Source organism: Pseudophryne corroboree, chromosome 10 (assembly GCF_028390025.1).
Source record: "Pseudophryne corroboree isolate aPseCor3 chromosome 10, aPseCor3.hap2, whole genome shotgun sequence".
In the NCBI taxonomy this organism is placed as follows: domain Eukaryota; kingdom Metazoa; phylum Chordata; class Amphibia; order Anura; family Myobatrachidae; genus Pseudophryne; species Pseudophryne corroboree.
Genome location: NC_086453.1, coordinates 73805414 through 73831746, shown reverse-complemented (window position 1 = coordinate 73831746; position 26333 = coordinate 73805414). Strand labels below are relative to the sequence as shown.

The window sequence follows — 26333 nt, the reverse complement described above, 5'->3', positions numbered from 1 at the left end:
TGGAGGACTGCTTTTATCTACACTAAAGGTGCAGGTATCTGCTTTTGTCAAATTATTTTCAAAGACGATTGGCTCTATTGCCGTCTCACACACCTTTTCTGCAAGGTGTCCTCAGGGTACAGCCTCCATTCATTCCACCTACAGCGCCATGGGACTTGAATCTGGTTTTAGATTTCTTACAGTCTTCATATTTTGAACCCTTACAACAAGTGGATATAAAGTTTCTCACTTGGAAAACGATTTTTTCTCCTAGCCTTAGCTTCAGCAAGGCGTGTTTCAGATTTGGGTGCATTGGCATGCAAGCCACTGTTTGTAGTGGTTCATGATGACAGAGCGGAGCTTCGTACGAATCCCGCTTTCTGCCAAAAGGTAGTGTCATATGTTCACATCAATCAACCAATAGTAGTTCCTGTGTTAACAGGACAGTCTGGAACTTTGGATGTGGTACGCGCATTACGCGTTTATGTATCCCGAACGTCTACAGTTCGTAAGACGGATACGTTGTTTGTTCTCTATGATAATGCCAAAATGGGTTGGCCAGTTTCTAAGCAGACCTTATCCAGATGGATTATACTGACCATACGTCAGGCTTACCTTCATGCTAGGTTACAGCCGCCTACATCAGTAATAGCTCTTTCCACACGTTCTGTGGAAACTTCAGGGGCAGCTGGTCGTGGGGTGTCTACGACGCAGAATTGCCGTGCGGCTACATGGTCATCAGTGCACACGTTTGTGCGCTTTTACAAGTTAATACGTTTGCGGCATCAGCATCTAGCTTTGCCCGCCTAGTGTTACAGGTGCCAAACAGCTCTCCCGCCCACGAGGGAAGCTTTGGTACGTCCCAAGAGTACTCCAGTGACCCCTAGTGGATGAAAAAGAAAATAGGATTTTGGTACTTACCAGGTAAATCCTTTTCTTTGAATCCATAGGGGGCACTGGACGCCCACCCAGAGCAGTTTTACCTGGTTGTGGTAAGTTCAGGGGATCTTATGGTAACACATTCTCACCGATTTATCGGTTATGGTGTCAACTGGTTAGTTGTCAGTTACGTTATGTGTCAACTTTATTGTTGTCCGTTATGTTATAATATTATAGGTAATTCTCCATTGTTCATCCTCTCTATCCTGTTCGCCTCAGGAAAAAACACTGGTATTCTGGGAGTATGGAGGGGAGGAGAGTTACTGAAATTTGAGTATTCAGTGCCCAGTCCTTGCTAACACCGTCCATATCCCAAGAGTACTCCAGTGCCCCCTATGGATTCAAAGAAAAAGATTTACCTGGTAAATACCAAAATCCTATTTTTAATTCCTTATAATGAAAATGAATATACCTGTTCTTATAGACTGTCATCCAAAGTATCTTCAACCTCAGACGAACAGAGCAGAGCAAAAACCGAGCAGGGTTTACAGTGCACTCTTACCAGGCCTGGTTTTAAGGATATCCATGTTTAATCACAGATGGTTAAATCAAACTTAGGTGCTAGTCAAGTCGCCCGTGCTGCTTATGCATGGTAGCCTTAAAACCTGGACTGTTAGGTTGCCTTGAGGACCACGTTTAATAACCTGGGAATAGAGGCAGGTAGGGTTCTCACATTTCCTCCTGGCACCTGCTTTTATTAAAGCCCTAGAACAGCGGTGGGCAATAAATGGCTCTCCAGCTGCTGTTGAACTACACATACCAGCATGCCTTGCAAAACTTTTTAAGCATGTCCAAAACTGTCAGGGCATGCTCGCATGTGTAGTTCTACAGCAGCCGGAAGTCTTCTTGGAGACTATGGAGACCAGTGAGGGGATGTCTGAAGGTAGAACCCTCCTAATGGAAGGCAGAGATAACATCAGATAGACAGCTTGACATTCTACATTCTGAATACAGCACAATTACTTGTTGCAAACAAGTCTCTGTTTACTTTCAGCCCATTCTGAGTCCTGCGATATTGGATCATTTGATAAATAATGACCGGAAGTTACCTCCTGAATACAATCTCCCACACACCTATGTGGAGATGCAGGTGAGACTACGTACTGAATAAGACTGATAAGGACAGTACGACGGCATGCCATGTAATGTAACGTTTTTTACTCGTCACATAACCACAGTGGAGAGATTCCAGAGGTACCAGTGACCTCACTGAGGCGCGAGGCACTGACGTCCCTTTTCAAATAGGCTACATCTGCTCAGAATGCACTGAATGGAAGTACTTTCATTAAAAGGTGTTTCTTTTGTAGCCAAAGTAATTTCTGTAAACAATTTGGCATTTTTTTTAACCACAGAATTTGGCTATATGTATATTTGCATTTGTCTGCCCATGGCTGCTTTCTGCTTACCGTAGATTACTAGCTAGTGTCCTTTGCTAGTGGCTGAAGCGTTTAAAGATTAAATGCAATCATATGTTATCTTATTACGCTGCCATGTTGTTTGTGTAATGCCCTGTCTTACTCCAATTCTTTACCTGCAGTCATTACAGATGGCAGCTTTCCTTTTCACGGTGTGTCACTTGGTCATCGTTGTCCAGGACTGGTTCACCGACTTCAACTTGTACCGGTGAGATGATTTATGTGACTTGTCTACATGTAGCGACCACACTGTATACAGAGCAGCACTCTGTCCATCCTCCTCCCCCCCAGTGCTTACCATTGATCTATAGTGCATTGGTCACAGTATGCTAATAGTACACCTAGCAGCACTCTGTCCCTCCTCCTCCAGACACCGCTCCACCCCAGTGCTTATCACTGATCTATAGTGCATTGGCCACAGTATGCTAATAGTATACCTAGCAGCACTCTGTCCATCCTCCTCCTCCAGACACCGCTCCACCCCAGTGCTTATCACTGATCTATAGTGCATTGTCACAGTATGATAATAGTACACCTAGCAGCACTCTGTCCATCCTCCTCCAGACACTGCTCCCCCCCAGTGCTTATCACTGATCTATAGTGCATTGGCCACAGTATGCTAATAGTATACCTAGCAGCACTCTGTCCCTCCTCCTCCAGACACCGCTCCTCCCCAGTGCTTATCACTGATCTATAGTGCATTGTCACAGTATGCTAATAGTATACCTAGCAGCACTCTGTCCATCCTCCTCCAGACACCGCTCCTCCCCAGTGCTTATCACTGATCTATAGTGCATTGGCCACAGTATGATAATAGTATACCTAGCAGCACTCCGTCCCTCCTCCTCCAGACACCGCTCCACCCCAGTGCTTATCACTGATCTATAGTGCATTGGCCACAGTATGCTAATAGTATACCTAGCAGCACTCCGTCCCTCCTCCTCCAGACACCGCTCCACCCCAGTGCTTATCACTGATCTATAGTGCATTGTCACAGTATGATAATAGTACACCTAGCAGCACTCTGTCCCTCCTCCTCCAGACACTGCTCCACCCCAGTGCTTATCACTGATCTATAGTGCATTGGCCACAGTATGCTAATAGTATACCTAGCAGCACTCTGTCCCTCCTCCTCCAGACACCGCTCCACCCCAGTGCTTATCACTGATCTATAGTGCATTGTCACAGTATGATAATAGTACACCTAGCAGCACTCTGTCCATCCTCCTCCAGACACTGCTCCCCCCCAGTGCTTATCACTGATCTATAGTGCATTGGCCACAGTATGCTAATAGTATACCTAGCAGCACTCTGTCCATCTTCCTCCAGACACTGCTCCCCCCCAGTGCTTATCACTGATCTATAGTGCATTGGTCACAGTATGCTAATAGTATACCTAGCAGCACTCTGTCCCTCCTCCTCCAGACACCGCTCCACCCCAGTGCTTATCACGGATCTATAGTGCATTGGTCACAGTATGCTAATAGTATACCTAGCAGCACTCCGTCCCTCCTCCTCGAGACACCGCTCCACCCCAGTGCTTATCACTGATCTATAGTGCATTGGCCACAGTATGATAATAGTACACCTAGCAGCACTCTGTCCCTCCTCCTCCTCCTCCAGACACCGCTCCACCCCAGTGCTTATCACTGATCTATAGTGCATTGGTCACAGTATGCTAATAGTATACCTAGCAGCACTCTGTCCCTCCTCCTCCAGACACCGCTCCCCCCAGTGCTTATCACTGATCTATAGTGCATTGGCCACAGTATGCTAATAGTATACCTAGCAGCACTCTGTCCATCCTCCTCCAGACACCGCTCCTCCCCAGTGCTTATCACTGATCTATAGTGCATTGGCCACAGTATGCTAATAGTATACCTAGCAGCACTCTGTCCATCCTCCTCCAGACACCGCTCCTCCCCAGTGCTTATCACTGATCTATAGTGCATTGGCCACAGTATGATAATAGTATACCTAGCAGCACTCTGTCCCTCCTCCTCCAGACACCGCTCCACCCCAGTGCTTATCACTGATCTATAGTGCATTGGCCACAGTATGCTAATAGTATACCTAGCAGCACTCTGTCCCTCCTCCTCCAGACACCGCTCCACCCCAGTGCTTATCACTGATCTATAGTGCATTGGCCACAGTATGCTAATAGTATACCTAGCAGCACTCTGTCCCTCCTCCTCCAGACACCGCTCCACCCCAGTGCTTATCACTGATCTATAGTGCATTGGTCACAGTATGCTAATAGTATACCTAGCAGCACTCTGTCCATCCTCCTCCAGACACCGCTCCACCCCAGTGCTTATCACTGATCTATAGTACAGACGGGTTGGATAGGAAATCCCAACGGACAGGGTGCCGGCTGTTAATTTCCCGACAGTGGCATCCCGCCCGCCATAATGATGGCAGCGGTGCAAGTGCTAGGAGTCCCTTTGCAGGCTTGCTGCGCTCGCCACACTGCGTGCACGGTGGCTCGCTGCGTTCGCCACAGTTCTATTCCCACTTTATGGGCATCTTGGACACCCATGAGTGGGAATAGCCCTGGTGAGGCTGTTGCCATTCTCGGCTGTCAGGATTCCGGCGTCGGGATCCTGAACGCTGGGATACTGACAGCCGGGATATTAACAGCATCCCGTCCAGACATAGAGGAGGGTTTAGGAGGGATCTCTATTGGCACGCTATTCACTGGAGCCATAAAGTCTCTTCCAGGTGAATGAGGGGGGCACATTTTCTGATTAGCCTGTAGTTAACATAGAGGGTCAGTCACAGATGTCATCTCTAAGCATGTTTCAGCAACTTATGTAACTGTGATACCAGTGTGCCAAATCCTCTGTTCCATTTGGTGTTCAGAGAACATAAAGAGCTTTTTTAAAAGATTTGTCTCACGCCAAAACCACCTCGTCCCCCCAGTCTGATTCAGACAACACATCCTCTTGGTCATTCATGCATGTAGATTTGGCAGCAACAGTTCATGACCTAAGGATTAAAGGATTATGTACTTGGCCACCATACAGTATTGCTGCAAGGACATAACATCCGTGGCAGTGACGGTTAAACTGTGGACCAGTCAGTGTATACGTATCTGAGTGACAAGAGGCTGATTTTAGACTTCATGAGCCACAAATGACACAATACCATGTATAAGTAAATATTGCTGCCTGTGAAATTGTTACACATTTATGATACTGGTTTTCCTCAATTGGCAGGTTCCTGCAGACAGCGGAGATGCTGAAACCATCGACACCGTCTCCCAGCCACGAGTCCAGCGGCTCATCGGGGGCAGACGAAGGCATCGAGTACTACCCCCACGTGGGTGAGTCACACATCCCAGTGGTATTATTCATAGCAGGGCGACCAAGGTTCTGAGGACCCCTTTCTATAAGTAGGTGCTGTGAAGACTCAGAGTTCATAATACATTACCCTGAAGTCAGTTGTACACGTGAGCGGACGCTCTGTCTAGCTTGTCTGTCCTTTCAGTGTCAACCTCAGCATAAAAACTTACAGCAAAGACTTAGTTTATCCCCTCTGGTGGCTGATTTGTGTCTGTTATACAGGTTTCTCTATATGTTTATTGGGGGAACAAATCTCCCATTTCATTGTCTTATCGCACTTTCTTTATGTGCCAAAACTTCTATTGTATTTTTCTTTGCTCCCCACTGAAAGCTTTTCTTTATGCTCTGCTTGTTTTATCCTGCAGGTGGCGCTACTGTCGTCCATAAAGAGAGTTACTCTAGACCTGTAGGGACACTTCAAAACTATAATGATCACTGAATAAATTATTATTTTACTTTTATTTCTAAACCACAAAAAAACCTTCCCGTATTTCAGTTTTCGTCCATCTATGTTTGATGCCTTTGTCTTTGTTGCAGTAATACCTGTCCTTACATTGAATGCCTTGTCTTTCAGTGTTCATCCAGAATAAAGCCAAGCGGGAGGATTTCTGTCCCCGGAGCCTGAAGCAGATGCACACGGTGATTGAAAAGCTTATGCTTCATTCACGTCTGCGTTTCAAAGGTACCCTCTCATCCATGGCTAGGCTACAGGAAAATGGCGTTCAGTTCTCAACTAGTAGTATAGCCAATCATTTGCTCACTAATTTTATAGTATAGATCATTAATAAAGAGGCTAACAGCAACCACATTCTATATGGCTACCCATGTTTTGTGTTAATGAGTTAAGAACCCCGAATCTACACATTACGTAAACAGTACTTAGGGATTTCCTTTATTTGGCCTTTGATTTAGCAGGACAGCTTGGAAATCATCCGTTCAATGAAACGTAGTACTTGAAAGTAAATCTTGCAGATATTAGAGCAACACACAGACCATTATTGTTTGTATGTGTAGTTTGCTCATGACTTGATAAACATCAGCTGTACAATGTACTGATCGTCTCTGTAATCTGCCGTAGGCACTCTCTCCATGCTGGACTGTAACATTTTCCCCGGGTTACCGTATGACTTCCTGGAATCAGAGGTGAATTTATTCCTGATCCCGGCCATGGAGAATGATGCAGATGAAGCCGTCTCCAGAGCAGGTACTTGGCCGTCCAGATCTCCGCCAGATTAGGGCCTGCACAGTGTAGGGAAGTAAAACAGAGGACTCTGAAACAAGTTATATAGTTTTAGAACATTATTGAGATGTGTTACAAATAAACAGTACATTTCCATGTCAGCAGAGGCTAAGATGCTCCAATTATTGAATTCAAGAAAACCGTCGCAGGTTTTTAATGACTTTTAAGGCCTCCATAATGCTAAGAGGATGTCCTCGAAAATGAAAGGTCACCTGATGCAATGATTAGCTAGTGCATCAGTGGTACTTAGATTTTTAGGATCAGTGGCTGCAAAGGATTTGGAAATATAACATATTATTACAGTAGTTATTCTCTTATGCTTATAGCAAGGGCCGAAAGTCATACGTTTATGTAACGCCTAAACCTGTCACTATAGCTTTTTTGGTGTTGGTCAGTTCAGTGAGGTTATTGTGTTGCATCCGTATGAAATGCACATGTGTATTTCATTTATAGGATTTCTTATTTTGCCCTAATGAGTCACCCAAAGTAAAATAGCCTCTTTACATGTATTTGTGTGTACATAGCCAAACATAATGGTATGACTGCATGTTTTGTAGAATTGTGTGTTTGTAAAACACATAGGGGTAGATGTATGTAGCAGTGAAAAGGTTGGAGAAGTGAACCAGTCAGTCAACCAATCAGCTGTTACATATCAATTTATAGAATGCACTTGAAGAATGTTACTTCAAAGCTGATTGGTTGCCATGGGCAAGTTCTCCACTGCCTCACTTCACCACTGTTTTCACTGCTTCATAGAAATATAAACTCTTTTTATTTATATATATATATATATATATATATATATATATATATACACACACACACACACACACACACACACACACACACACACACACACACACACACACACACACCCCACCCACCCACCCCACACCCCACACCTTGGCTTTTTACCTACTTTGTTACATTACAACCTGTCATTTCATTATTTCTCTTTTTTTTTAATTGTTATAAATAAACATTTGAAAATTGGCATGTGCCTATGTGTTCACCCCCTTTGCTATGAAGCCCCTCAAAAGTTCTGGTGCAACCAATTATCTTCAGAAGTCACATAATTAGTGAGATGATTTCCACCTTAAGTGTCACATGATCTGTCAGTATAAACACACCTTTTCTGAAAGGCCCCAGAGGCTTCAACACCACTAAGCAAGAGGCATCACACCATGAAGACCAAGGAGCTCTCCAAACAAGTCAGGGACAAAGTTGTTGAGAAGTACAAGTCAGGGTTCGGTTATAAAAAATAAATAAAAATATCCCAATCTTTGATAAGCCCCCGGAGCACCATCAAATCCATCATCTTCAAATGGAAAGAACATGGTACCACAAGAAACCTGCCAAGAGAGGGCCAGCCACCGAAAACTCACAGACCGGGCAAGGTGGACATTAATCAGAGAGGCAGCACAGAGACCAAAGGTAACCTTAAAGGAGCTGCAGAGTTCCACGGCAGAGACTGGTGTATCTGCGCATGTGACCACAATAAGCCGTACACTCCATAGAGCTGGGCTTTATGGAAGAGTGGCCAGAAAAAAGCCATTACTTAGTGTTAAAAATAAGAAGGCACGTATGGAGAAAGGTGCTCTGGTCAGAGGAGACTAAAATTGAACTTTTCGGCCACCAAGGAAAACGCTATGCCTGGTGCAAACCCAACACATCCCATCACCCCAAGAACACCATCCACACAGTAAAGCATGGTGGTGGTGGCAGCATCATGCTGTAGGGATGTCTTTCAGCAGCAGGAACTGGTAAACTGTTTTGTGTTGAGGGAAAGCTGGATGGTGCTAAATACAGGGATATTCTTGAGCAAAACCTTTTTGTCTGCCTGTGATTTGAGACTGGGATGGAGGTTCACCTTCCAGCAGGACAATGACTCGAAGCATACTGCTAAAGCAACACTCGAGTGTTTTAAGGGGAAACATTTAAGTGTGTTTGAATTGCATAGTCAAAGCCCAGATCTCAATCCAAATGAGAATCTGTGGTTAGACTTGAAGATTGCTGTTCACAAGCGGAAACCATCCAACATGAAGGAGCTGGAGCAGTTTTGCCTTGAGGAATGAACAAAATCCCAGTGGCAAGCTCATAGAGATTTATCCAAAGTGACTTGCAGCTGTAATTGCCTCAAAAGGTGGCTCTATGAAGTACTGACTTTAGGAGGGTGAATAGTTATGCACGCTGACGTTTTCTGTTATTTTGTCCTATTTGTTGTTTGCTTCACAATAAAAAAAAAATAAAATCTTCAAAGTTGTAGGCATGTTCTGTGAATGAAATGATGCAAACCTTCAAACAATCCATTTTAATTCTAGGTTGTGAGGCAACAAAACATGAAAAATGCAAAGGGGGGGGGGGTGAATACTTTAACTCATTTCCCACCTTCACTTCTCACTACTTTACCTCTCATTACTTTACTTTATTTCTCACCTCGCTATCTCTCACTGATTTACCCCTGCTGTCTTCATCAGCCTCTCTCACTAACCTCTTTTCACTATATAATTTTTCACTTTAGTGTTGCCCTGGGGTCACGCAGCTATTTCAGTTTGGGGTGTCCTGTGCCCTAGATTTGTACACCCCCTTCCCCCAAAAAATGTTAGGGATGTTTCCCGACTAATGAGGTTACCTGGACGCGATGGGCAAGCCGTTACTTATGGCCATAACTATGCGAAAAACCTCACTCAAAATGCAAAATTTTATTGCAATGAATATTATTAATAAATTAATAGTGTTTGAATTGTGCACCTGCAACCTTGTCTTTGTATGCAGTACTACTGAAAGGTCTCCGCAGGGCCGCACCTCTCATTACCGGTGTGCACTCCAGGACCCCTCCCTGGTGAATACTTTAGCTAGCCACAGACTGAGAGTTATATAGACGAAGGAGGATGGTCCCCAGCAGCACAGAGTAAGTCAGGAGATGAGTGATGTGTCAGTTAGGACATGGCTGCATGGGACAGTGAAATGTGAGGAGGGAAATGGAGGCAGCAGGAAGCCGCAGACTGAGAGTCATATAGTGGAAGGAGCAGGGTCCCCCAGCAGCACAGAGTCCATCAGGAGATTAGTTGTATGTCAGTGAGGACTAGGTCTTTTAAGGGTTACTTTATCAGACATATATTCTTTTCTATGTTTTGTAGGGTCCACAGGAAACTCTCTCTTCTCACTCCTGCCTGGTTATAAAGGCCACCCCAATTTCCACACTATGATCAATAAACTCCGCAGCCAGATCATGTCTATGTCTCGTCCGCAGCTGTCTCACACCATCCTCACGGAAAAGAACTGGTAAACTGCATATGTGTATACTGTATAATAATGTATATCATTGTCCTAAACATGTCATATAAAGCCATTGTGATCCCAGTGTATTAAGCTGATAAGCCAGCACACATGCAGCACAGAGCTGTGGATAATTGTTTTTGCAGGATGGGTATGATATGAAAACATTCATCATGTCCGTACGATCATATCGCCGACGTTCATCGTGTGGACAGTGATAAAATGTCGACATGATAGAATGTTGTCCCTGGTGGCCAAGCAGTGACTTACCCGCTCCCTGGCGGCTGCAGCAGCGTTTTCAGGGCCCATCACTTCAGAGTCAGACCTCCGGATCCTTCGGTGTTAATATAAGTATTTCTCTGCTGTCACTACCCCTCCCTCTAGTACCTAACCCTAACCTCCCCCTGCAGCCTAACCCTAACCTCCCCTCCCCCTGCAGCCTAACCCTAACCTCCCCTCCCCCTGCAGCCTAACCTCCCCGCCCCCTGCAGCCTAACTCTAACCTCCCCGCCCCCTGCAGCCTAACTCTAACCTCCCCGCCCCCTGCAGCCTAACTCTAACCTCCCCGCCCCCTGCTGCCTAACTCTAACCTCCCCGCCCCCTGCTGCCTAACTCTAACCTCCCCGTCCACTGCAGCCTAACTCTAACCTCCCCATCCACTGCAGCCTAACCTCCCCTCCCCCTGCAGCCTAACCTTAACCTACCCTCCCCCTACAGCCTAACCTCCCCTCCCCCTGCAGCCTAACCTCCCCTCCCCCTGCAGCCTAACCTCCCTTCCCCCTGCAGCCTAACCCTAAGCTCCCTGCAGTCTAACCCAAAGCCCCCTTCAGCCTAACTCTAGCCTCCCCGCCCCCTTCAGCCTAACTCTAACCTCCCCGCCCCCTTCAGCCTATCTCTAACCTCCCCGCCCCTTTCAGCCTATCTCTAACCTCCCCGCCCCTTTCAGCCTAACTCTAACCTCCCCGCCCCCTTCAGCCTAACTAACCTCCCCGCCCCCTTCAGCCTAACCCTAGTGTCAACATACTGACAATGTTCACATTTCCCCTGTGTTGACACTCTGAGATTGTCAACACATTGCCTGACAACATTTAACAATGTTGGTATCATCGCTGTCGACATTATAAATGTCAGCATTGTTATTGTCTATCTTATGACTACATCCCTTTTCTCTAACGTCCTAAGTGGATACTGGGACTCCGTAAGGACCATGGGGAATAGCGGCTCCGCAGGAGACTGGGCACAACTAAAGAAAGCTTTAGGACTACCTGGTGTGCACTGGCTCCTCCCTCTATGACCCTCCTCCAGACCTCAGTTAGAATCTTGTGCCCGGCTGAGCTGGATGCACACTAGGGGCTCTCCTGAGCTCCTAGAAAAGAAAGTATATTTTAGGTTTTTTTATTTTCAGTGAGATCTGCTGGCAACAGACTCACTGCTACGAGGGACTAAGGGGAGAAGAAGCGAACCTACCTGCTTGCAGCTAGCTTGGGCTTCTTAGGCTACTGGACACCATTAGCTCCAGAGGGATCGAACACAGGGCCCGACCTCGATCGTCCGGTCCCGGAGCCGCGCCGCCGTCCCCCTTACAGAGCCAGAAGCAAGAAGATGGTCCAGAAAATCGGCGGCAGAAGACTTCGGTCTTCAACAAGGTAGCGCACAGCACTGCAGCTGTGCGCCATTGCTCCTCATGCACACCTCACACTCCGGTCACTGATGGGTGCAGGGCGCTGTGGGGGGGCGCCCTGAGCAGCAATATTAACACCTTGGCTGGCAAAAAAAATCACAATATATAGTCCTAGAGGCTATATATGTGAAAAATACCCCTGCCAGAGATCCATAAAAAAGCGGGAGAAAGTCAGCCGAAAAAGGGGCGGGGCTATCTCCCTCAGCACACTGGCGCCATTTTTCCCTCACAGCTCCGCTGGAAGGATCGCTCCCAGGCTCTCCCCTGCAGTTTTCAAGACTACAAAGGGTAAAAAAGAGAGGGGGGGGCACTAAATTTAGGCGCAGCAGTATATATATATATATATATATATATATATATATATAAGCAGCTATAAGGGAAAATCACTCAGTTATAGTGTTCATCCCTGTGTTATATAGCGCTCTGGTGTGTGCTGGCATACTCTCTCTCTGTCTCCCCAAAGGGCTTTGTGGGGTCCTGTCCTCTGTCAGAGTATTCCCTGTGTGTGTGCGGTGTGTCGGTACGGCTGTGTCGACATGTTTGATGAGGAGGCTTATGTGGAGGCGGAGCAGATGCCGATAAATGTGATGTCACCCCCTGCGGGGCCGACACCTGAGTGGATGGACTTGTGGAAGGAATTACGTGAAAGTGTCAACTCCTTACATAAAAGGTTTGACGACATACCAAATATGGGACAGCCGGCTTCTCAGCCTGTGCCTGCCCAGGCGTCTCAAAAGCCATCAGGGGCTCTAAAACGCCCGCTACCTCAGATGGCAGACACAGATGTCGACACGGATACTGACTCCAGTGTCGACGACGATGAGACTAATGTAACTTCCAATAGGGCCACACGTTACATGATTGAGGCAATGAAAAATGTGTTGCACGTTTCTGATGTCACCCCAGGAACCACAAAAAAGGGTATTATGTTTGGAGAGAAAAAACTACCAGTAGTTTCTCTAACGTCCTAAGTGGATGCTGGGGACTCCGTCAGGACCATGGGGAATAGCGGCTCCGCAGGAGACAGGGCACAAAAATAAAGCTTTAGGATTAGGTGGTGTGTACTGGCTCCTCCCCCTATGACCCTCCTCCAAGCCTCAGTTAGGTTTTTGTGCCCGTCCGAGCAGGGTGCAATCTAGGTGGCTCTCCTAAAGAGCTGCTTAGAAAAAGTTTTTAGGTTTTTTATTTTCAGTGAGTCCTGCTGGCAACAGGCTCACTGCATCGAGGGACTTAGGGGAGAGAATTTCAACTCACTTGCGTGCAGGATGGATTGGATTCTTAGGCTACTGGACACCATTAGCTCCAGAGGGAGTCGGAACACAGGTCTCACCCTGGGGTTCGTCCCGGAGCCGCGCCGCCGACCCCCCTTACAGATGCTGAAGATTGAAGGTCCGGAAACAGGCGGCAGAAGGCTCTTCAGTCTTCATGAAGGTAGCGCACAGCACTGCAGCTGTGCGCCATTGTTGTCTCACACTTCACACCAAGCGGTCACGGAGGGTGCAGGGCGCTGCTGGGGGCGCCCTGGGCAGCAATATTTAATACCTTTATGGCAAAAGAATACATCACATATAGCCATTGAGGCTATATGTATGTATTTAACCCATGCCAGATATCTAAAACTCCGGGAGAAAAGCCCGCCGAAATAGGGGGCGGGGCTTATTCTCCTCAGCACACAGCGCCATTTTCCTGCTCAGCTCCGCTGTGAGGAAGGCTCCCAGGACTCTCCCCTGCACTGCACTACAGAAACAGGGTAAAACAGAGAGGGGGGGCATTTTTTGGCGATATTTTGATATATTTAAGCTGCTATAAGGAACAACACTTATATAAGGTTGTTCCCATATATATTATAGCGCTTGGGTGTGTGCTGGCAAACTCTCCCTCTGTCTCCCCAAAGGGCTAGTGGGGTCCTGTCTTCGATAAGAGCATTCCCTGTGTGTCTGCTGTGTCGGTACGTGTGTGTCGACATGTATGAGGACGATGTTGGTGTGGAGGCAGAGCAATTGCCGATAATGGTGATGTCACCCCCCAGGGAGTCGACACCGGAATGGATGGCTTTGTTTATGGAATTACGTGATAATGTCAGCACATAACAAAAATCAGTTGACGACATGAGACGGCCGGCAAACCAGTTAGTACCTGCCCAGGCGTCTCAGACACCGTCAGGGGCTGTAAAGCGCCCTTTACCTCAGTCGGTCGACACAGACCCAGACACAGACACTGAATCTAGTGTCGACGGTGATGAAACAAACGTATTTTCAAGTAGGGCCACACGTTATATGATCACGGCAATGAAGGAGGCTTTGCATATCTCTGATACTGCAAGTACCACAAAAAGGGGTATTATGTGGGGGGTGAAAAAACTACCTGTAGTTTTTCCTGAATCAGAGGAATTAAATGATGTATGTGATGAAGCGTGGGTTAACCCAGATAGAAAAGTGCTAATTTCAAAAAAGTTATTAGCATTATACCCTTTCCCGCCAGAGGTTAGGGCGCGCTGGGAAACACCCCCTAGGGTGGATAAGGCGCTCACACGCTTATCAAAACAAGTGGCGTTACCGTCTCCTGATACGGCCGCCCTCAGGGATCCAGCTGATAGGAGACTAGAAACTACCCTAAAAAGTATATACACACATACTGGTGTTATACTGCGACCAGCCATCGCCTCAGCCTGGATGTGCAGTGCTGGGGTCGTCTGGTTGGATTCCCTGACTGAAAATATTGATACCCTGGATAGGGACAGTATTTTATTGACTATAGAGCAATTAAAGGATGCTTTCCTTTATATGCGAGATGCTCAGAGAGATATTTGCACTCTGGCATCGAGAGTAAATGCGATGTCCATATCTGCCAGAAGGAGTTTATGGACGCGACAGTGGTCAGGTGATGCGGATTCCAAAGGAATTATTTGGCGTCGGTCTATCGGATCTGGTGGCCACGGCAACTGCCGGAAAATCCACCTTTTTACCTCAGACCCCCTCCCAACAGAAAAAGACACCGTCTTTTCAGCCGCAGTCCTTTCGGTCCTATAAGAACAAGCGGACAAAAGGACAGTCATATCTGCCTCGGGGCAGAGGAAGGGGTAAGAGAGGGCAGCAAGCAGCCCCTGCCCAGGAACAGAAGCCCTCTCAGGGTTCTGCAAAGCCCTCAGCATGACGCTGCGGCCTTACAAGCGGACTCAGGAGCGGTGGGGGGTCGACTCAAGAATTTCAGCGCACAGTGGGCTTGCTCACAGGTGGACCCCTGGATCCTGCAGGTAGTATCTCAGGGTTACAGGTTGGAATTCGAGAAGTCTCCCCCTCGCAGGTTCCTAAAGTCTGCTTTGCCAACGTCTCCCTCAGACAGGGCGACGGTATTGGAAGCCATTCACAAGCTGTTTTCTCAGCAGGTGATAGTCAAGGTACCCCTCCTACAACAGGGAAAGGGGTATTACTCCACGCTATTTGTGGTACCGAAGCCGGACGGCTCGGTAAGACCTATTCTAAATCTGAAATCTTTGAACCTGTACATACAAAAATTCAAGTTCAAGATGGAGTCACTCAGAGCAGTGATAGCGAATCTGGAAGAAGGGGACTTTATGGTGTCCCTGGACATAAAGGATGCTTACCTGCATGTCCCAATTTGCCCTTCACATCAAGGGTACCTCAGGTTCGTGGTGCAAAACTGTCATTATCAGTTTCAGACGCTGCCGTTTGGATTGTCCACGGCACCTCGGGTCTTTACCAAAGTAATGGCCGAAATGATGATTCTTCTGCGAAGAAGAGGCGTATTAATTATCCCTTACTTGGACGATCTCCTGATAAGGGCAAGGTCCAGAGAACAGCTGGAGGACGGAGTAGCACTAACCCGACTAGTGCTGCAACAACACGGGTGGATTCTGAATTTTCCAAAATCTCAGTTGACCCCGACGACACGTCTGCTGTTCCTGGGAATGATTCTGGACACGGTTCAGAAAAAGGTGTTTCTTCCGGAGGAGAAAGCCAGGGAGTTATCCGAACTTGTCAGGAACCTCCTAAAACCAGGGAAAGTGTCTGTGCATCAATGCACAAGAGTCCTGGGAAAGATGGTGGCTTCTTACGAAGCGATTCCATTCGGCAGATTCCACGCACGAACTTTTCAGTGGGATCTGCTGGACAAATGGTCCGGATCACATCTGCAGATGCATCAGCGGATAACCTTATCGCCACGGACAAGGGTGTCTCTTCTGTGGTGGTTGCAGAGTGCTCATCTGTTAGAGGGCCGCAGATTCGGCATACAGGACTGGGTCCTGGTGACCACGGATGCCAGTCTGAGAGGCTGGGGAGCGGTCACACAGGGAAGAAACTTCCAGGGAGTATGGTCAAGCCTGGAGATGTCTCTTCACATAAATATACTGGAGCTAAGAGCGATTTACAATGCTCTAAGTCTGGCAAAACCCCTGCTTCAGGGTCAGCCGGTGTTGATCCAGTCGGACAACATCACGGCAGTCGCCCACGTAAACAGACAGGGCGGCACAAGAAGCAGGACAGCAATGGCAGAAGCTGCAAGGATTCTTCGCTGGGCGGAAGATCATGTGATAGCACTGTCAGCAGTATTCATTCCGGGAGTGGACAACTGGGAAGCAGACTTCCTCAGCAGACACGATCTACACCCGGGAGAGTGGGGACTTCATCCAGAAGTCTTCCACATGATTGTGAACCGTTGGGAAAAACCAATGGTGGATATGATGGCGTCCCGCCTCAACAAAAAACTGGACAGGTATTGCGCCAGGTCAAGAGACCCTCAGGCAATAGCTGTGGACGCTCTGGTAACACCGTGGGTGTTCCAGTCAGTGTATGTGTTCCCTCCTCTGCCTCTCATACCAAAAGTACTGAGAATTATACGGCAAAAGGGAGTAAGAACGATACTAGTGGCTCCGGATTGGCCAAGAAGAACTTGGTACCCGGAACTTCAAGAGATGCTCACGGAGGATCCGTGGCCTCTACCTCTAAGACGGGACCTGCTTCAGCAGGGACCGTGTCTATTCCAAGACTTACCGCGGCTGCGTTTGACGGCATGGCGGTTGAACGCCGAATTCTAAGGGAAAAAGGCATTCCGGAAGAGGTCATTCCTACACTGGTAAAAGCCAGGAAGGAGGTGACTGCACAACATTATCACCGCATTTGGAGAAAATATGTTGCGTGGTGTGAGGCCAGGAAGGCCCCCACGGAGGAATTTCAACTGGGTCGATTCCTACATTTCCTGCAAACAGGATTGTCTATGGGCCTCAAATTGGGGTCCATTAAGGTTCAAATTTCGGCCCTGTCGATTTTCTTCCAGAAAGAATTGGCTTCAGTTCCTGAAGTCCAGACTTTTGTAAAAGGAGTACTACATATACAGCCCCCGGTTGTGCCCCCAGTGGCACCGTGGGATCTTAATGTAGTCTTGGATTTTCTCAAATCCCATTGGTTTGAGCCGCTCAAATCGGTGGAGTTGAAGTATCTTACATGGAAAGTAACCATGCTACTGGCCCTGGCTTCAGCCAGGAGAGTATCAGAATTGGCGGCTTTATCATATAAGAGCCCATATCTGATTTTCCATACGGACAGGGCAGAACTGCGGACGCGTCCTCATTTTCTGCCTAAGGTGGTGTCAGCGTTTCACCTGAACCAGCCTATTGTGGTGCCTGCGGCTACTAACGATTTGGAGGATTCCAAGTTGTTGGACGTGGTCCGGGCATTGAAAATGTATATTTCAAGAACGGCGGGAGTCAGAAAGTCTGACTCACTGTTTATATTGTATGCACCCAACAAGATGGGTGCTCCTGCTTCTAAGCAGACGATTGCTCGTTGGATTTGTAGCACAATTCAACTTGCACATTCTGTGGCAGGCTTGCCACAACCTAAATCTGCCAAGGCCCATTCCACAAGGAAAGTGGGCTCATCCTGGGCGGCTGCCCGGGGGGTCTCGGCATTACAACTCTGCCGAGCTGCTACTTTGTCAGGGGCAAACACGTTTGCAAATTTCTACAAATTTGATACCCTGGCTGAGGAGGACCTTGAGTTCTCTCATTCGGTGCTGCAGAGTCATCCGCACTCTCCCGCCCGTTTGGGAGCTTTGGTATAATCCCCATGGTCCTGACGGAGTCCCCAGCATCCACTTAGGACGTTAGAGAAAATAAGAATTTACTTACCGATAATTCTATTTCTCGTAGTCCGTAGTGGATGCTGGGCGCCCATCCCAAGTGCGGATTGTCTGCAATACTTGTACATAGTTATTGTTACAAACAAATTCGGGTTGTTATTGTTGTAAGCCGTCTGTTCAGAGGCTCCTACGTTTGTCATACTGTTAACTGGGTTCAGATCACAAGTTATACGGTGTGATTGGTGTGGCTGGTATGAGTCTTACCCGGGATTCAATATCCTTCCTTATTGTGTACGCTCGTCCGGGCACAGTATCCTAACTGAGGCTTGGAGGAGGGTCATAGGGGGAGGAGCCAGTACACACCACCTAATCCTAAAGCTTTATTTTTGTGCCCTGTCTCCTGCGGAGCCGCTATTCCCCATGGTCCTGACGGAGTCCCCAGCATCCACTACGGACTACGAGAAATAGAATTATCGGTAAGTAAATTCTTATTTTTTCCCCCATCTGAGGAATTAAATGAAGTGTGTGAAGAAGCGTGGGCTTCCCCCGATAAGAAACTGGTAATTTCTAAAAGATTACTAATGGCGTACCCTTTCCCGCCAGAGGATAGGTCACGTTGGGAAACATCCCCTAGGGTGGATAAAGCGCTCACACGCTTGTCAAAGAAGGTGGCACTACCGTCTCCGGATACGGCCGCCCTAAAGGAGCCTGCTGATAGGAAGCAGGAGGCTATCCTGAAGTCTGTATATACACACACAGGTATTATACTGAGACCAGCTATTGCTTCAGCATGGATGTGCAGTGCTGCAGCTGCGTGGTCAGATTCCCTGTCGGAAAATATTGATACCCTAGACAGGGACACTATATTGCTAACCGTAGAGCATATTAAAGACGCAGTCTTATACATGAGAGATGCACAGAGGGATATTTGCCGGCTGGCATCTAAAATAAGTGCAATGTCCATTTCTGCCAGGAGAGGGTTATGGACTCGGCAGTGGACAGGTGATGCAGATTCTAAAAGGCACATGGAAGTTTTGCCTTATAAGGGTGAGGAGTTGTTCGGGGATGGTCTCTCGGACCTCGTTTCCACAGCAACAGCTGGGAAGTCAGCATTTTTACCCCATGTTCCCTCACAGCCAAAGAAAGCACCGTATTATAAGGTACAGTCCTTTCGGCCCCATAAGGGCAAGCGGGTTAAAGGCGCGTCCTTTCTGCCCAGAGGCAGAGGTAGAGGGAAAAAGCTGCAGCATACAGCCAGTTCCCAGGAGCAAAAGTCCTCCCCCGCTTCCTCCAAGTCCGCCGCATGACGCTGGGGCTCCACAGGCGGAGCCAGGTACGGTGGGGGCCCGTCTCAAAAACTTCAGCAATCAGTGGGCTCGCTCACGGGTGGATCCCTGGATCCTTCAAGTAGTATCTCAGGGGTACAAGCTGGAATTCGAGACGTCTCCCCCCCGCCGTTTCCTCAAATCTGCCTTGCCTACAACTCCCTCAGGCAGGGAGGCAGTGTTAGAGGCAATACACAAGCTGTATTCCCAGCAGGTGATAGTCAAGGTGCCCCTCCTTCAACAAGGACGGGGTTACTATTCCACAATGTTTGTGGTACCGAAACCGGACGGTTCGGTGAGACCCATTTTAAATTTGAAATCCTTGAACACATATATAAAAAAATTCAAGTTCAAGATGGAATCGCTCAGGGCGGTTATTGCAAGCCTGGACGAGGGGGATTACATGGTATCACTGGACATCAAGGATGCTTACCTGCATGTCCCCATTTACCATCCTCACCAGGAGTACCTCAGATTTGTGGTACAGGATTGTCATTACCAATTCCAGACGTTGCCGTTTGGTCTGTCCACGGCACCGAGGGTATTTACCAAGGTAATGGCCGAAATGATGATACTCCTTCGAAAAAAGGGAGTTTTAATTATCCCGTACTTGGACGATCTCCTGATAAAGGCGAGGTCCAGGGAGCAGTTGTTGGTCTAAGTAGCACTATCTCGGGAGGTGCTACAACAGCACGGTTGGATTCTAAATATTCCAAAGTCACAGCTGGTCCCTACGACACGTCTACTGTTCCTGGGGATGGTTCTGGACACAGAACAGAAAAAAGTGTTTCTCCCGGAGGAGAAGGCCAAGGAGCTGTCATCTCTAGTCAGAGGCCTCCTAAAACCAAAACAGGTGTCTGTGCATCACTGCACGCGAGTCCTGGGAAAAATGGTAGCTTCCAACGAAGCAATTCCATTCGGCAGGTTCCATGCAAGGACTTTTCAGTGGGACCTGTTGGACAAGTGGTCCGGATCGCATCTTCAGATGCATCGGCTGATAACCCTGTCTCCAAGGACCAGGGTGTCTCTGCTGTGGTGGCTGCAAAGTGCTCATCTTCAAGAGGGCCGCAGATTCGGCATACAGGACTGGGTCCTGGTGACCACGGATGCCAGCCTTCGAGGCTGGGGGGCAGTCACACAGGGAAGAAACTTCCAAGGACTATGGTCAAGTCAGGAGACTTCCCTACACATAAATATTCTGGAACTGAGGGCCATTTACAATGCTCTAAGTCAGGCAAAACCCCTGCTTCAAAACCAGTCGGTACTGATCCAGTCAGACAACATCACGGCAGTCGCCCATGTAAACCGACAGGGCGGCACAAGAAGCAGGACGGCGATGGCAGAAGCCACAAGGATTCTCCGATGGGCGGAAAATCACGTGTTAGCACTGTCAGCAGTGTTCATTCCGGGAGTGGACAACTGGGAAGCAGACTTCCTCAGCAGGCACGACCTCCACCCGGGAGAGTGGGGACTTCATCCAGAAGTCTTCCAAATGATTGTAAACCGTTGGGAAAGGCCACAGGTAGACATGATGGCGTCCCGCCTAAACAAAAAGCTAGAAAGATATTGCGCCAGGTCGAGAGACCCTCAGGCAATAGCTGTGGACGCTCTAGTGACACCGTGGGTGTACCGGTCGGTTTATGTGTTCCCTCCTCTTCCTCTCATACCCAAGGTACTGAGGATAATAAGGAGAAGAGGAGTAAGAACTATACTCATTGTTTCGGATTGGCCAAGAAGAGCTTGGTACCCGGAACTTCAAGAGATGATCTCAGAGGACCCATGGCCTCTGCCGCTCAGACAGGACCTGCTGCAGCAGGGGCCCTGTCTGTTCCAAGACTTACCGCGGCTGCGTTTGACGGCATGGCGGTTGAACGCCAGATCCTGAAGGAAAAGGGCATTCCGGAGGAAGTCATTCCTACGCTGATTAAAGCTAGGAAAGAAGTGACCGCAAACCATTATCACCGCATTTGGCGAAAATATGTTGCGTGGTGTGAGGCCAGGAAGGCCCCAACGGAGGAATTTCAGCTGGGCCGTTTTCTGCACTTCCTACAGTCAGGGGTGACTATGGGCCTAAAATTGGGTTCCATTAAGGTCCAGATTTCGGCTCTATCGATTTTCTTCCAGAGAGCACTGGCTTCACTACCTGAAGTTCAGACTTTTGTTAAGGGAGTGCTGCATATTCAGCACCCTTTTGTGCCTCCAGTGGCACCTTGGGATCTCAACGTGGTGTTGGATTTCCTAAAGTCACATTGGTTTGAGCCACTTAAAACCGTGGAATTAAAATATCTCATGTGAAAAGTGGTCATGCTGTTGGCCTTGGCTTCGGCCAGGCGTGTGTCAGAATTGGCGGCTTTGTCATGTAAAAGCCCTTATCTGATTTTCCATATGGATAGGGCAGAATTGAGGACTCGTCCCCAGTTTCTCCCTAAGGTGGTATCAGCCTTTCATTTGAACCAACCTATCGTGGTGCCTGCGGCTACTAAAGACTTGGAGGCTTCCAAGTTGTTGGACGTAGTCAGGGCCCTGAGAATTTATGTTTCCAGGACAGCTAGTGTCAGGAAAACTGACTCGTTGTTTATCCTGTATGCACCCAACAAGCTGGGTGCTCCTGCTTCAAAGCAGACTATTGCTCGCTGGATCTGTAGTACGATTCAGCTTGCACATTCTGCGGCTGGACTGCCGCATCCTAAATCAGTGAAAGCCCATTCCACGAGGAAGGTGGGCTCTTCTTGGGCGGCTGCCCGAGGGGTCTCGGCTCTACAACTTTGCCGAGCAGCTACTTGGTCGGGGTCAAACACATTTGCTAAATTCTACAAGTTTGACACCCTGGCTGAGGAGGACCTTGAGTTTGCCCATTCGGTGCTGCAGAGTCATCCGCACTCTCCCGCCCGTTTGGGAGCTTTGGTATAATCCCCATGGTCCTTACGGAGTCCCAGCATCCACTTAGGACGTCAGAGAAAATAAGATTTTACTCACCGGTAAATCTATTTCTCGTAGTCCGTAAGGGATGCTGGCCGCCCATCCCAAGTGCGGATTGTCTGCAATACTTGTATATAGTTATTGTTTAACTAAAGGGTTATTGTTGAGCCATCTGTTGAGAGGCTCAGTTATTGTTCATACTGTTAACTGGGTATAGTATCACGAGTTATACGGTGTGATTGGTGTGGCTGGTATGAGTCTTACCCGGGATTCAAAATCCTTCCTTATTGTGTCAGCTCTTCCGGGCACAGTATCCTAACTGAGGTCTGGAGGAGGGTCATAGAGGGAGGAGCCAGTGCACACCAGGTAGTCCTAAAGCTTTCTTTAGTTGTTCCCAGTCTCCTGCGGAGCCGCTATTCCCCATGGTCCTTACGGAGTCCCAGCATCCACTACGGACTACGAGAAATAGATTTACCGGTGAGTAAAATCTTATTTTTTTTAACCTATTCCCGGGCGTTTTGCATGTGCCTGAGCTGCGCGTTAAACTCTGAGAAGAACCCGCAGACAGTGGACAGACTTTAGGACGATAGATGCAGCATGTTCTATGAGCTGTAAATGCAGGTGTGCCGACAGTATTTCCTTCACTTGCTTCATTGATCAGTTTTTGCAGTTTTTGTTCAGATCCGTTCCCCATGCAGTAAATACAGTACTGAGTGCACAGGACAGCACCTGTGTGTATGAAGTAAATAGGTTCAGTGTTTCTATAGCAACCAATTTTGAATTCCTTTTAATACAAATTGGCCAATGTTCGCTTCTATAATGTGCTATGTTTTTAGTTTCTTTATGTATAAAGTGCCGACCTTTTAAGATGACTGTACATTGAGGGATACATACATTAGCAATCAATGGCATGATGCAGAAAGTAATATCGTAAAAGAATATAAGCCTGGCTACACATCACTGCATTAATGTGGGTGTTCAGCTCACCGCCTATATATGGAGCTTACAGAACACTGGTAGCTCTCTGCAGTATATCGGGAAGGTTCCTTCAACAAGTTAAACCGTCTGTTAAATGTTGCTTTTTTCATTTTCTTCTTTAGGTTCCACTACGCTGCTCGGATCTGGGACGGGGTGAAGAAGTCCTCGGCGCTTTCAGAGTATAGCAGACTATTGGGCTAATATTCTATATCTACACATCGAGACCTTGTGTGGTCTTCTGGTAGATGGGACAAGAGGCCAGGCTTGGGAGTCCTATTATAAAGTCTTGCGGGTGTGAGACTTGGCACCTGGCTCCTCCCAATGTGACCAGATCAGGGAAGAGCCGGTATTACTGCTGATCTGCTGAGGGCATTACTCTGCATACGAGTCGTATGCTGGAAGGAAGGTTTATTATCATGGTGACGGCATATTATGTGACTGTGCTAGTAACTATTGTCAGCATGGGAAGTCCTGCCCTAAAGCACATTTGGCTGTTGGGTGTTGATGACGGCTGTAAAGGATAAGCTTGGAAGCGGACGCTGTAAATGATTGAGGCCAGAACTCTGTATTTAGACGGTCTGTGGGAACTACTGGTCCTGCCAGAGTAAATGAAATTAAATTAAATAGGAGAAGATTATGAGGGAATATAAATATCGCAAATCTGTTCCAGTCTTTTATATGTAATCAGTGTACATAATAATCACCAGCCATACTCTACATTGTTGGAGTCCCCCTTTAAGAAACCAGTAAATAAGTGGAAATATTTCTGTCTGTCATGACAACATAAAATAAATCAGACTGTTGTGCATTTCATTTCCAGCTCTGCTGCTTTCTCAGAAGCTTGTACATTAGCGCTGTTGCTTTTCGATGTGCATTAGCAATTTACCTACACTGTACTCTCTCTCTCCCTGGATATTTGGGCAGTGGCATATCCAGCTGTAAGGTAATGGGCCCCCAACCCTCTGCAACACTATTCTCCTGCCCACTATAAAGCAGCGCAGTGACAAATGGGGTATAGAGAGAGCAGAGATTGCCACCTACCTGAACTCTCCCCAGTCCAGACCAGCACACCGCAGCGTATGCTGGACTTAGGATGGAGGCTGCTGAGCAGCAGCAACTGTCCTTACAGACTGTTCAATAAACTCGAAAACATGGGATTTTGGATATTAGGATTATTGAATTAATAAGATCTTGGTTGCAGGATAGAAAACAGAGAGTTGTAGTAAATGGAGTGCATTCACAGGAGGGAAATGTTACCAGTGGGGAACCCCAGGGATCTGTACTTGGACCAGTGCTTTTAAATGCCTTTATTGGTGACATTGCAAATTGTATTGAAGGGAAAGTATGCCTTTTTACAGATGACGTAAAGGTATGCAACAGGGTAGACACACCAGGTGGGGTAAAACAAATGATGGAGGATCTAGGTAGATTAGAGGAATGGTCAAGTGTGTGGCAATTACAGTTTAATGCCAAAAAATGCAAAATCATGCACTTGGGTCTCAAAAATCCTAAAGCTAAATATAGTATTAATGGAACTATACTGGAAACTACTGAGGAGGAAAGGGATCTAGGAGTCACTATTTCAGGTGACTTAAAGGCAGGTAAGCAATGTAACAAATCACTGAGGAAGGCTAACAGCGCTAAACTGAGTGATTTTACTGCATAGGTATTGTCTAGTCTAATGATTGGTTTGTTAATACTGTGTTTAGTGAAACATTTGCATGCCCGCTATACATTTTCAGTATCTGATTAGCAATTTTAGCTATTAAACGGCAAACGGCTAACTTATATATTACCTGGTTGCCATTGCACTCATTACCAGGGTGTGTAAACCCCCGTAAGGCATACCTCCAAACTTTGAATATGGACAGGCATTCATTGCCGTGTGTTACAGATTCTGATTATGCTGCATAACTCCCAACCTGCAGGCCAAGGATTGTCAATGAGAACACTGAAATTCTGATTACCTTGTCTAAATTAAGACCGTTTGGAAGTATGCCATATTTAAATTTAATTATTCAGTAGACACTAATACAGCCTCACTTAATGCCAATAAGGAGAAAATGTTCACACAAGCTCACGCTAGAAAATGTGTGAACCCTTTAAACTTTTTGAAATTCTGCATAAATGCACCGTAAATTTCTTCAGATTTCTGTAAATCTTATTCATAATTAATACAGCACTACAGTCTGGAACATGGAATTGACCTGGGCTTCACTCTTCACTTCTGCCTACCTGCAACTACAGCCTGTTCAGCTGACCTACTCTGGACTCTACATCACGTCACGCCTATTATTTTGACTGGGGGGGTAATTTCCGAGTTGTTCGCTTGTTGCCGATTTTCGCTATGCTGCTATTTGTTGCAAAATGCGCATGCGCAAGGCACGCAGGGCGCATTCGCTTAGTTATTTAACTAAAAACTTTGTAGATTTGCTGTGGATTCTGCAGCGCTTTTCAGTCGCACTGCTGATCGGTAAATGATTGACAGGAAAGGGGCGTTTCTGGGTGGTAACTGAGCGTTTTCCGGGAGTGTGCTAAAAAACGCAGGCATGTCAGGAAAAAAACGTGGGAGTGTCTGGAGAAATGAGGGAGTGGCTGGCCGAACGCAGCGCGTGTTTGTGACGTCAAACCAGGAACTAAGCGGACTGAGCTCATCGCAATCTGTGAGTAGATCTGGAGCTACTCAGAAACTGCAAGGAATTATTTAGTAGCAGTTTTGCTAATCTTTCGTTCGCTATTCTGCTATGCTAAGATACACTCCCAGAGGGCAGCGGCCTAGCGTGTGCAATGCTGCTAAAAGTAGCTAGCGAGCGAACAACTCGGAATGAGGGCCTGGATCACTGTATTTAACATTGCATGTTTTTGACATGGTACTTTGCTTTTGCTTCTACCTCAACTGTGGTTTTCATTCCTAATGTTATTCTTTTATTTTTATTTATTCTTTCTATTGTTCTTATCTACTCTCCCTAAACTGTTGCTTAATACCTTCTGTTACTATACAGTCTACACTTTTACATAGCAGTCCACACCTAGGGGCTTATTCAGAGTTGTTAGCAAGCCCAAAAAAAATTAGCAATTGGCAAAACATGTTGCACTGCAGGTGGGGCAGATGTAACATGTGCAGAGAGAGTTAGA

At 47.2% G+C, this 26333-nt stretch overlaps 1 protein-coding gene across 4 annotated transcripts in view; it reads left to right on the top strand.

The window, feature by feature from the left end:
- Nucleotides 1-24011, top strand: part of SMG9 (SMG9 nonsense mediated mRNA decay factor) — a 52857-nt gene extending 28846 nt beyond the window's left edge. For all 4 annotated transcript variants that reach the window (XM_063942515.1, XM_063942514.1, XM_063942512.1 and 1 more), the window contains 7 exons: nt 1913-2008; nt 2456-2541; nt 5552-5658; nt 6252-6359; nt 6756-6881; nt 10058-10202; nt 23321-24011. In XM_063942515.1, the coding sequence (XP_063798585.1) occupies nt 1913-2008; nt 2456-2541; nt 5552-5658; nt 6252-6359; nt 6756-6881; nt 10058-10202; nt 23321-23399 (747 nt within the window). In that variant the 3' untranslated portion in view covers nt 23400-24011. The remainder of the gene's footprint in view (nt 1-1912; nt 2009-2455; nt 2542-5551; nt 5659-6251; nt 6360-6755; nt 6882-10057; nt 10203-23320) is intronic.
- The last annotated feature ends 2322 nt before the right edge of the window (nt 24012-26333 follow it).